Source organism: Sphaeramia orbicularis, chromosome 14, assembly GCF_902148855.1.
Source record: "Sphaeramia orbicularis chromosome 14, fSphaOr1.1, whole genome shotgun sequence".
Taxonomy (NCBI): domain Eukaryota; kingdom Metazoa; phylum Chordata; class Actinopteri; order Kurtiformes; family Apogonidae; genus Sphaeramia; species Sphaeramia orbicularis.
In genome coordinates, this window is record NC_043970.1 from 32,659,711 (window position 1) to 32,672,569 (window position 12,859).

At 37.1% G+C, this 12,859-nt stretch overlaps 1 protein-coding gene across 4 annotated transcripts in view; it reads right to left on the reverse strand.

Moving 5' to 3' along the window:
* Positions 1–5,315: 5,315 nt before the first annotated feature.
* Positions 5,316–12,859, reverse strand: part of stard13a (StAR related lipid transfer domain containing 13a) — a 73,068-nt gene continuing 65,524 nt past the window's right edge. For all 4 annotated transcript variants that reach the window (XM_030154528.1, XM_030154530.1, XM_030154531.1 and 1 more), the window contains 6 exons: positions 11,675–11,888; positions 11,132–11,246; positions 10,191–10,442; positions 8,756–8,973; positions 8,451–8,627; positions 5,316–7,794 (listed from right to left, as the gene is read on the reverse strand). In XM_030154528.1, the coding sequence (XP_030010388.1) occupies positions 7,677–7,794; positions 8,451–8,627; positions 8,756–8,973; positions 10,191–10,442; positions 11,132–11,246; positions 11,675–11,888 (1,094 nt within the window). In that variant the 3' untranslated portion in view covers positions 5,316–7,676. The remainder of the gene's footprint in view (positions 7,795–8,450; positions 8,628–8,755; positions 8,974–10,190; positions 10,443–11,131; positions 11,247–11,674; positions 11,889–12,859) is intronic.

The following is a 12,859-nucleotide window of genomic DNA, read 5'->3' on the forward strand; positions in this document are numbered from 1 at the left end:
AAAACTTAAAAATGGTGAAAGTCCTGTTTTCTGCACAATAGATTTTGTCAAACAACCTCAACTAAACTAAAATAATTTGCTGTATACCCATCTTTTTGAAGGTTCTAGCTGATTTTCATTAATTTTGCAAAGGTTTTGGTAGTATTTTGCCAATACCACATCATATATTCAAGGACGTTATACACAGATACAACTGCCAACATGGTCTCATCAATAATTCATCAATTGGATAATTAATTCATTATTGACCTTATCATGGTTGTCTGTTAGAAGACAGTGAATTAGGCGGTCTCAGAGGAACTACATCTGTTTCACTGTGTCTTTCTCTCAAACTTCCCACGTGTGAATGTGGCGCTGATAAATTACAGAAATATTAAACAACATCTACAGTCCATCAGTGGAAACAAAACGTTGGGGGATGATTAGAAACACAATCTTTAAGTATTGTGTTCTATCTTTACGTCCGCCAAGGAGGTTATGTTTTTGTTGGCGTTGGTTTGTCCATTTGTCTGTCTGTCTGCAAGATAACTCAAAAAGTTATGGATAGATTTGGATGAAAATTTCAGGAAATGTTGATACTGGCACAAGGAATAAATTATTAAATTTTGGTGGTCATTGGGGGTGGGGGCCACGGGGGCCCACTGATCTGCCTTGGTGGAGGTCTGCACTGTCTTTTCTGGAAAAGCACTTGGAGAGCGCAGACCTCCACCAAAGCAGATCAGTGGGCCCCCGTGGCCCCCACCCCCAATGACCACCAAAATTTAATTATTTGTTCTTTATGCCAGTATCAACATTTCCTGAAATTTTCATCCAAATCAGGGCCACTGATCTGCCTTGGCGGAGGTCTGTGTTCTCTGAGTGCTTCTAGTTATTTATATTATCCTCCTGAGACCCAGCGATACATTTTTCACAGCTCTATTTAAAACAAAAAACACTGTCGACTGCAAAGGACATTTCATAAAAAAAAAATTAAAAATTCTGTTACGAATACAAAAGGCTTGGATCCAAATGCATGAGACTGACACAGAGCAACTTAGTTTGAGTACTTATTTACTCAAAATATTGATACAACAAAAAATATTATCTCCACAACAGTTGAATCAAAAATTTAACACAAAAAAAATCTTCTCAATCGAGGTATAAAAAATTCTAACAAAAAGATCTTCACAAACATGGTTTCAAAAAGTTAACAAAAAGATCTTTACAAATGTGGTATCAAACAATTAACAAAAAAGTCGTCACAAATGTGGTATCAAAAAATTAAGTCTTCACAAACATGGTATCAAAAATTTAACAAAAAAGTCTTCTCAATCGAGGTATCAAAAATTCTAACAAAAAGATCTTCACAAACGTGGCATCAGAAAATTAACAAAAAAGTCTTCACAAACGTGGTATCAAAAATTTAACACAAAAATCTTCTCAGCTGAGGTATCAAAAAATATAACAAAAAGATCTTCACAAACGTGATTTCAAAAAGTTAACAAAAAGATCTTCACAAACGTGGTATCAAAAAATTAACAAAAAAGTCTTCACAAACATGGTATCAAAAAATTAACAAAAAAGTCTTCACAAACGTGGTATCAAAAATTTAACACAAAAAATCTTCTCAATCGAGGTATCAAAAATTCTAACAAAAAGATCTTCACAAACGTGGTATCAAAAAATTAACACAAATCTTCTCAGCTGAGGTATCAAAAAATATAACAAAAAGATCTTCACAAATGTGGAATCAATAGACTTACAAAGTGTAACAAGCAGCACAGAGGAACAGGAGAAGGTCAAGCGAGATCTAGACATGGCATGAGAGACGCACTGACAGCAGACATGAGGAGAGGAGGGTGTAGAAAGAGTAGAGAGGTAATGAACCCCAGGTGAAGACAATCAGGGAAATCAGGGAGGACAGACAAGACAGACACAGTGCACACAAACCAACAAAACCCCTCACCAAAAGAAAACAGGAAATGAACGAAACCAACTAACATGAAATACTAGCACTGCTGAGGGCGGTGTGTCACAAATTCTATCCAAAAACAACTGTTGCATCATGCTGTTTCCAATCAGGACAATTATTAATGTAAAAAAAGCCCAAACTTTTTCCTGGGTCTCAGTAGGTTATTGCACAAGTGTGTGATACTGAAAATTCAAAAGTATAACTGGGAGTTTGCAGATCAACATGACATCATTATCAGAGGCGCAAACTATAGTTATAACTTGAATCAGTACGGTAATATTGTTCCAGTCGACTTCTATTATCTCTTCACCTCTCTCGTGGTGAAGATCATGGTATCACAGGATCGCATCACTCCACTGCTTTTAGACAGGAAATTGGAAATTATAATCTAGCAGAAAGCCAGTGATTGGATTCATGAGTCATAGATGCTACAGCTTTGAGAAAAATATCAGGTTTTTCAGAAAATGTTGGGATTCGGAGACTGTTATGCTTGATGAAATGCATTGGCTTTGTTATGTGATTTATTACAGTAAGCCTAATGATCAAAATATTTATAAGAAGAGCAGGAATTCACCAATTATTGGAAAAACTGGGCTGATTTTGTTACACTATTAAGAGCTGGTTTTACTTGATAAGAGTAACGTGCATATACCATGTAAACCCTTGGTTCATGCTACACACTTTAAATGTTCGATGTTCATCCTATACAGGGGAAAGGGTTTCTGGGAGGAAAGAATGGAATGAGAAATATACTTATTTCCCTCTATTTAACTCTATTTTAGGTTACTGTGTATATTTTTACTGTTTCTGTCAATACTTCCCTGTATGAGTATGTTTTTTTTTTGTTTATTATTCTTTACATGTATAGAAGTTATATTCTCCTGAGGCCCAGTTAGTAAACATTTTGGCCATTTTACATTAAATAATTGCCGAAATTGGAAACAGAATGATGCAACAGTTTTTACAGATACATTTTAAATTTTTACCTCTGCCAAGTGAAACGGCGGAGGGTATGTTTTCATCGGGGTTTGTCTGTCTGTCTGTCTGTTTGTCTGTTTGTCTGTTAGCAAGATGACTCAAAAAGTTATAGATGGATTTTCATGAAATTTTCAGGAAATATTGATACTGGCACAAGGAACAAATGATAAAATTTTGGTGGTGATGGGGGGGTGGGGGGGGCAGATTTTTTGTTTGTTCTTCTGTCTGTTAGCAAGATAACTCAAAAACTTATGGATGGATTTCGATGACATTTTTACCTCCGCCTGTGTGTTTATTTGTTTGTTTATTTGTTAGCAACTTTACAGGAAAACTATTCCAACCATCTTTACCAAATTGTACCCACAGATAGGCCTAGGCCCTGGGACCAACCCATTAAAATTTGGGCCAAGTAGGCCAAAGGTCAAGGTCACAACAAGGTACCAAAATCTCCAATTGTCCTATCTCTCATCATTGAGCAATTTTCCAAAATTCATAAAAAAATTCAAAATGACTCCGATTAGCCTCCAATTTGATACACCTGTAGCTTATAACAATATCTTGTATCTGGCACAAAATTGTCCACATCCACTGTGGAATGTGGACTCTGTGGACATTTCAATTTAACACTGAAAATCCCATTTATGACACATTTTTCATTTACGTATGTTTCTGTCTGGTTTATATATGCTTCTATGTGGTTTACTGCTGGTTGGCTGGTTTATATATTTTTCTATCTGGTTACCTCCGCCAAGGAGGTTATGTTTTTGCCAGGGTTTGTTTGTTGGTTGGTTGGTTGGTTGGTTAGCAAGATAACTCAAAAGTTATGGAGGGGATTTTCATGAAATTTTCAGGAAATGTTGATACTGGCACAAGGAACAAATGATTAAATTTTGGTGGTGACTGAGGAGGGGGGGGGGACTGATCTGCCTTGGTGGAGGTCTCCATTTGCTTTTCAAGTTTTTTCATATAATGTCCTTTTCAGTGAACATTTTTTAATAATTTATTTAAAAGTAAAGCTGTGACACTTTTGTCCACTACAGAGGACTAAAATGCATTGCTGGGTCTCAGGAGGATATACATGATGTAAAATGCTGATAAGACAATGCTGACTGAAAAAAAAAAGAAAAGATAATTACAAAAAAAAAGAAGAGCAGGAATTAGGTTGAGTGTTGGGGACACACACCTGAATCCATCACATCAACAAGCATCTGCTCAGCTCAAGAGTCTGTGAACTGACTACAAGTATGATGATAATTTAACCTGGATCATTAAAAGTTCAGTTTATCTCTGAATTTTCTCACTTCTGTTACATGTCAGACAGGTCTTTAGCTTTAGTTCTCTCAATATGTTTCCCAGATATTAAATGCTCTCTGTGTTTATGCATCAGAGGTGGTGTTCAGGATAGGCTGGAGATGCAGTTCCTGATTATTCCAGAAGAGGTCACCCTCTTTTTACCACGTGCCTCTGTCATAGACACCTGACAGGCCTCTGAATTTCTATTTCAGAGACACTACACTGTAACACCACTCCTTTTCTGCCCAGTTTAAAAATCCATCTTTCAGCACCTTCTCCCAAAATACAAACACATGATCCTATGGGAGAATGTGGATGTATCTACACCTGATTCACCTTGTCAATCGAGCCATTTTAAACATTTGTTCCTTGTAGAACTTGGAACATGATGTTCACAATTTGTCAGAGCCCGTGGAGCAGTGGAGGCCCACAGCGCAGAGGATAATTAGCATTCAGAAGCTGTAACGGTGTGCCCTACTTTCCAGATAAAATCACCGACATGTTAAATGAGGTAGAAGGTAGAGCAATGTTTCAATCACTGCTGCCTTGTCACTGGCTCCGTGGCTTATAGGGAACCTTCAAGGAGCAGCACCTGAGCTAGAACACCTTCACCGTCCTCTGAGAGTCCCCATCTGACACAGCTAAGTAGGTAAATGTGATTGAGTATTGATCTGATCTGAGCTGTGAAGGCTTTGTTTTCTACCTGCATCCCTTTAGAGGACAGAGGGGGGCCAGTAAAAAGTGTCCTCAGGGAGAAGCAATCACCCCCCACAGTCCCACCCCCACACTCCTCCTCCCCCTCCCCTTGATGCTTGAATGACTCTTCATTCACTAAGTTCTCTGAAAATATTTTCCATGACATGCTTTCTGGATTCATTCATGACCTTCAGACTTCAGTAAGACAACAGCACCTCTCAGTGGCAACAGCAACACATGGGAGACCAAAAGATGATGTTACATTAATGAGATTTTCATGCTTTCATGCACTGAATTATTGAAATCATTTCATAGGAACTGACTAAAAACAGCCCCACAAAAAGAAGACAATGTTCAGTTGTTTTAGGTATTTTTTTCAAACATTTTTATTCTCTTCTTTAGAAACAATGATTCTGCTTTCTAGCACTTTGTCTGAAATAACCAAGCGGTCTCAGCTACTCAGCTATAGGTTTGGAGCCTCTTCCCACTCAGAAACAGGCTCATGTCAGATTCACTCCCTCTTTCACATACACAAACACACCCAGACACACCTACACATCACACTGTTCCCAAGCACGCAGCATCCACGCAGGATTTTGGTGGCACTGTAGAGATTTTGTATCATAGCAACACCATAGCAACGCTGCCTACAACTAAAAAAAAAAAAAAAAAAAAAAAAAAAAGCCGAGGCAGTGCCCTGGCGGAGCAAGCTTTAGTTGACTATTGCTTTAGTAGGATGGTGTTTGTGAAGTTCACATTTCAGCATATCAATATGATAGGAAGACCCTGATAAGCTATGATGTCTGATCCGCTGGCACAGAGAGCGTTTTATTTACAACATAGGCTGTATCTAAAATGCAGATACATGGGCACATCCATGCACTCACCCATACACACATAGTTTCAAACATGCTTCCCAGAAGCAGTGAAATGGTCACATGTCCTAGACATTGTATAACATGACTGCAAAAAAAAGCAACAATGATACCATATACAGAGATATAATGACAATAATAATAACTTTAAAATAACATTTAGATAAGATTAACACTGAAAATAGTGACTGAGAGCTAAATCTAACAGTGATATTAACACTTTGTATCCATAACCGGGTTAAAAGCACACTCATGGACCTGATAAGTGTCTCCCCTTTGTGTAAATCAAATCCCTCATGTTTGTCCTGAACTAATGCACTTTCTCCATGTAGTGTGTAATGCGTGTACCAGTATTGTACTGGTCTCGGTCATTTCTGTTCACACAGATTTCTTTAGAGCACAGACTTTTATACATCTCCATCCTCAGAGGGCTTTATAATATTTAAGTGCATTTTATAAAGGTGAAAGTATGTGTTGGCAGCAGGTGTGATTCAGGAAGGTCAGGTAGCATTAGATTACAGGTGATTCTCAAGGTATGATATTGGAATTTACAGGCATTTAGATGCATCGTCAGTGTTGCTGTTGATTAATTTTTTATGGATTCATTTATTAATTTCATTGTTTCAGATACGCCCTATATAGACAAAAGTTTTTGGACACGTTGAACTCAGGTGTTTCCTTGCTAACAGCGGACAGGGCTACAAAATGATAATATCAAATGTCACAATGCAATTTTGTATTGCAATACATATCAGTGCAATCAACGTTTTTATTTCATCTTTAGGATTTGTTTTGTGTAGAGTACACAGATATCTATGCTTTTAAAATGCTTTATTTAATTTTTCTCAACATTGACATTTTGATCCTATATTCTAAATTCAATATTTCAATATTCTGAAGTGTTTGTCAACTTTCACTCAGGAAGACAAATTTGCCTTTAAACTTCAAAGAAATATTCTTTTGGCTTTTATTGTGATAATTATGAATACTATGTTACATTTTCATCAAATCATTGAGGGTTATCCCTCTGTAGCAGTGCATAAATTCAGTTGGAATAGGAAGTCCTAAAAATTAGACAAATAATAGTTGGGTGTCTTAATACTTTTGTCATTACAGTGTATCTTGATGACTTTATTCTACATTATTAAATACGTTTCAAATAATCAAAGGAAATGGGATATATGACTTAAAGTGTAATGTAATGTTAATACCTTGTTGATTATCATTAAGTGACTGACAGATAACAGTCATCCCTTATTTTCAATAATTGTATTTCCAGGAATGTTTCATGCAAAATATCAAATGCTGATTTCTATCATAATTTCCTTTTTAAATTTGTCTTATTTATTGAGTAAAGTGAATATCTGGGTGCTGGACCAGACAAAACAGGTATTTTAAAGATGTTTTTACAGTTACTGGACATGGACATGAAGCAATAAATTACAAAAATAATTTCCCTATATACTATAACCATTGTTTATGTATATTTAAGGGCCAATTGTGCTAAACCTCCAGAAATACAAAATTATTTAATCAGTTGGTAAATATTTAAATTGTAAGTTCAATAATAATAATAATGGCTTTAAAAATTAATAAGTAAATAAGTTTCACAGAAAAGATGAATGTGAAAATTAAATATAAGGCAATTAAAATTGTGTTGTTTTTAAATAAAAAAGCTTCTTTCCTCGTCTGTGTGTAAATGACTGTAGGTCAGTACAGTACGATACAGCAAAGCTCAGTGTGGCTCAGCAGCGTGATGAGACGTCTAGATCCAGGACTGGGTTTAAAGGTCCGGTGCTGGGACAGTTTGGGCCCTGGATTCTGTCTGTCAGGCCCAGGTGTTCCGGCAGCGTCATCCAAGATTAAGGTTATGCTTTGGGGGATCACAGTTTTGCCTCTGTGTTCATCTGGTCGAGGGTTTGAAAAGAAGAGCGGATCCTCTGGACTTCGTTTACACACAGGTGACCAAAGGCCTTATTGTACCATTCTGGAGATCTTCCCCTGAAACGCAGAAAGTGAATGGCACATATTAATGTTTGCACTGATAAAACTTATTTATCATGTATTTATTTACTGTCCCTTGTATTATATCATTATATCATGTTTTTATGTTTTATCATGCTTTTAACAGGTTTTATATTGGCATTTTTAGTGATATCTGATGACTTTTTTTTTTTTAAATTATTTTAAATTGTACATTTACATAAACATGAACTTAGACATAAGGAACCACACAGACACAATACAAAAAAACAACAAAAAACCCAAAAACAAATTATACAACAGACCTACAAACCTATTAAACACAAAAAAGAGAAAAAACAAACAAAAAACACACCAACAACAAGATAAATAATATTATCAACTCCTCTTTACAATGCTCAGGATATCTGATGACGTTTATTTATTTTAGTCTGTTTTTTATCTATTTAATTTTTTGTCTGTTTTAACCATGATCAGTGAGCTGCTGGGAGTCCATGTCTTTTGTCTGTGCTGTTTTTATTCTGTCCCCTGTATGTGTTCTGTGGTTTTAATGTTTTTTGTGTTTAACGTTTGACATGCCCTCTCCAAACTGCAGAACAAATCTACCTACAGGTATCAATAACGTCACCTTGAACTTGAACCTTGACTAAGAGGATGCTTGAAAAGCTCTTTACCTTAGATCCACCCTGCAGATATGTGTCATCCTAGTCCTTCCTGTTCCACAGGGCTCTAAGAGGTACTGGGACTCCAGTACGACCCCCCTCACCGCTCCCATGCGAGGGCTGTCCTCATGTTCGACAGACGCACACACCAGAGCACAGGAGCCTTTACACAGGTCTGTACGCCACGATCTGAGGAATGACACACCAAACAGGAAACACATGAGCCTGACAAGAGTCATTTCAAAGAATATGGATTATACCTAAGGTAGTCCTAACATAAAGATCAATAAATGGTGAAAGAATTCTGCAGGTCTGACCTTAGTACCACATAGTCACAGCTGGACTGAGGCACCATGTTGCGGCAGGAGTACTGGTACACATCTGTCTGTTTGTCCAGCGTCTCCAGCACCTTCTCCTGATGCAGTTCAGTCTGCCACAGGGGGCGCTCTTTTAGGAGTCGCTGCAGCACCTCACCGGGAGCTGCTGGCACCTCCACGTAAACTCGCCACCGCCTCAGAGGGTTACCATCTCCCACCTGATACACAGACATAAAGGCTGTTAGACGCAGACCTAAACACATTTTTGTCTTCTTTAGTCAAATTACATGTAATGGAGTTACATACATAGCCTGGATAAAAAAAAAGCCCACAGATTTATTAATCTAGATGCAGACTTTCTATGGATATGTACTGCAGGGATCATATATTTCTTCAAATGTTTGTTCTTTGACCCCAGCTGATGCAATGAGTAGCTTCTCATTTCTTAAAAAAATCAGTTCACTGGAGAGCATAAACACTGGACAACGCTAAGTGTCATTAGGCTCAAATTGTGAAAGAGTGGTTCATGAAGCATAAGACGTCATTTTCACACATGGATTGGCCTCCGTAGAGTCCAATCCATGTGTCCTGAATCCTATTGAGAATCTCTGGAATGTGCAGGAGAAGACTTTACACAACGGTCCAATTATCTGATCATCAATACAAGATCTTAACAAAAAATTCATCCAACTCTGGATGGAAATAAATTCCTTGGCATTGGTTGTGAAACAGCATAAGCATTACATGGTATAAATAAGGCCACGGTGAATTTGTCGTGTAATCAAAGCTAAAAGGGATTGAAAGAAATATTGTGTTTAAGACTTTTTTTGTTTTTGCCCAGGCTGTAAATATGTAAAATATTGGAGAAATATTGTGGAAAATTTAGAAATACAATTCATAGGCTTCTAACATCTCTTTTTCACTGACAAATTTTAAAGCTCAACACTTGATTTAAAAAGCTATGACTCCATCTGAGATGTGCTTTTTGTGACGCTAACAATTTAGCAATAGTGCAAAGTATGTGATAAACAAGTTACTGTTACTGTATGTAGCAGGACAATTAAAGATGAAGGAAAACTGAGACTAAAACTAAAACTTTCAGTGAAAAACAATTTGGTTCACTGAAAATAAACAATGTAAAAAGAAAGTAAAGTGAAATACGACTGCAGGTAAGATGAGCTTTGTTTTGTCTGAATTCTTTCATCTTTTAATAAACAATGATTTGTAATGGCCTACTTATTTTACCTAAAAAAACAAAATTAAACAACACAGTTCCACAAAATAGAAACTGAACTAAACTACTTGTGCAGTTGCAAAACTACTGAAACAAAATCAAACTGACTAAATAAAAATTAAAACTAACAAAAACTGTGGTATTTATATTTATAGAGTCCCTAAAATTTCAGAAACTCAAAGAGAACCGATAGGTGTTCACCTTTTTAAAAGCCAGTTCAGTGTGGTCAGTAGTTGAGCGCGACACCCAGCCTTTGCTCTTATCTTTGGCTTCTTTCAGTAGGTTCTGCACCAGACTTTCTAGGTGCGCATGATAGGATCCTTCCTCATCCTCATCTTCCTCTTCCTCCTCCCCCTCCTCCTCATGAGTCTTGCATAGTTCATCCAGCGGAGGCACCATCAGCTCAGCTTCCATGTAGGAGTTACGCGACTGGGTCACCATCTCCTCCGGGATCTGAGAACGTGAGTCACATCACATCAGTTTCAGACTAAAAACTACCAAGGCTAAATCTGAAAACATACAAATAAATCTCAGTCAGACATTCTAGGGTTGTCCATTTGCTACTGGAAGCTTCATGTTTTCGCTTATTGAATAATAAAATGAAAAGAAGGTACTGACTTTCACAAGTGTTTTTAGTACAAAATTAGAATGTAGCTTTCAAGGCCAGTAATGACTCCTGCCAAAACCTTCTTTTAGAAAAAACACAGTATCCTCAGTGGATTCAATTAAGAAAATTGCTCTTATGAAAACTTTTCAAACCACATTAGTCCCAAAAGTGAACAGAAATGAAGGCAGCAGGTTCTCACTGACAGCTGCAGTGCATAAACACTGACAGACTCAAGGTAATGATGATATACTGTCGAGTTTTAGAAATGAGCTCATTAAACGCAATTATATTGTGTGCTTGGAAAATAACAGCTTAGCAGGGGAAACATCACTCTGCTTCACATTGTACGCTATTTTTATCTGCCGTTTTTGTATTCTGATACATACTCAGTGTGATCTGTTCTATTGTGCAAAATCTGTCAGACTTTTCACTTTCACTCTTAAAAACAGACCTGAAAACACCCGTCAACTAATTGTCTGTGTGTAGATAAATAAAAACAACCACATGCAGTCAGCTGTGAAAGCAAAACCCTGACCTGAAACAGACGTTGACACTCAGTGATCATGTGAGCCAGACCCTGAGTGGCAGCCAGGTTCTCGTTCAGGTCTTTCTGATCAGGACGGCCGGTGGTGTACTTCCTCTGGATTGACCTTTGAGACATGTATTGATCATGTGAGTGCTTAGACGGTGGTTCGAGAAAATGAACTCATTGATTGTTGAGATTAAGAAGTCTATACACATACACGTGGGCTGTATTTTAACTGATCTGCAGGCAACCACTATTAAAATATAAACAGCATCGGAGAAGCTTGAGACCATAAAACTAGAAGTAAATGTAAGAAAAATGCCAATGCTAATATGAGTAAAAGTGCTGATCACAAGTGTAAAACAATTACTACAAGTATAAAACAACATAAGGTATTAGAAACACTTCATGCTTAAAGAATTATACCTTTATGCTGCTGTGTGATAAATCAAGCACATGCTTCATTAATCAAGGCTTTTGGAGTGGAGCCCATTGTTTGTAATAGGTGCACTTTAATCATTGCTTTCCTGTGAGCATTAGTGCGTTCATCACCTCGGCGACAACGTTTCATTCTTCAGCAAACTGAGGTGGAAGAGCGAGGGTCCCAGGCAAACAGCCAAGTTCATCGGGGTCATCTGGTTCTCCTCCACCAAGGAAGTGACGTCACGTAAGAAGCACAGCAACGTCTGCAGCACCTCCCTGTTTTCATCTGGCATCAGCAAAATGGCTGCTCTGACAGCCTGCAACCTCTGCTCCTTTGGGACATCTATAGAAAAAGAGAAGAAAAGAAGAAGCATAAAGGCATGAAACATCAAAGAATTATATTTCCATAAATTAAACTCCTCAGCACATTAGCATTTCACCTTTATGATCTTGCTGCATAATCTTTGCATACATATTTATCCTACATACATGAACCCACCTTTACTTTCTTAGTTAAATATACCACTATGGAATGAAAACAGACTCAGAAAGATAATAAATATGTCTTATATAGACTACAGCTGAAAAATAAGAGTGTTGGCTGTTTACTCAGCAGAATAAGTCCCTGTCCTGACATATATTTCTAAGCTATTGTATTATAGTTTCTATAGTTGGCAAATAGCTTGTGTTATAAGTGAGGGGTAACAAGCAACTGTCTATTATTTAAAATATCTTTTCCACTTTCGAATTACACAGATATCAATGCCGGAATCAACCAATAAATCATGTATTTGTGGTTCTATTTTTTTTTTTGAGAAAACAGTCTCAAAGCTGCAACTGAATTTCTGAAATTTGTATGTAAAACAGAAAATTTAAAATTGGTTGTAAAACAGTATATTTCCATCTGTAGATCATCGCTGTGTCCACACTAATACAGATAATTAGCAAAATGTATACTTTTCTCGACATATGTGTCCCTTATGCACATGTAAAAACCAAATTTGGGAAGACTTCTTTCTTATTTGTGTTCACTGTTAAAGTGGAATCATGGAAGTTATAATTTCTGCTCAACGAACACTTTAAAAATGTTTTGCTCCAAAGATAAGGATTGAATTAAGAAAGAAATCTTTTTGGTTTTCCACTCCTGATGCCTGGAATAAGCTTCAGTCTGAGCTCCATCTACAAACACTGATTCCTTTGACTGATTTTAAAGAGAGCGTTAAATCTCTGGAATGAAATCTGTAAATGTTTTGACTAATTACCTCCACCAAGGAGGTTATGTTTTCATCTGGGTTTGTCTGTCTGTAAGCAAGA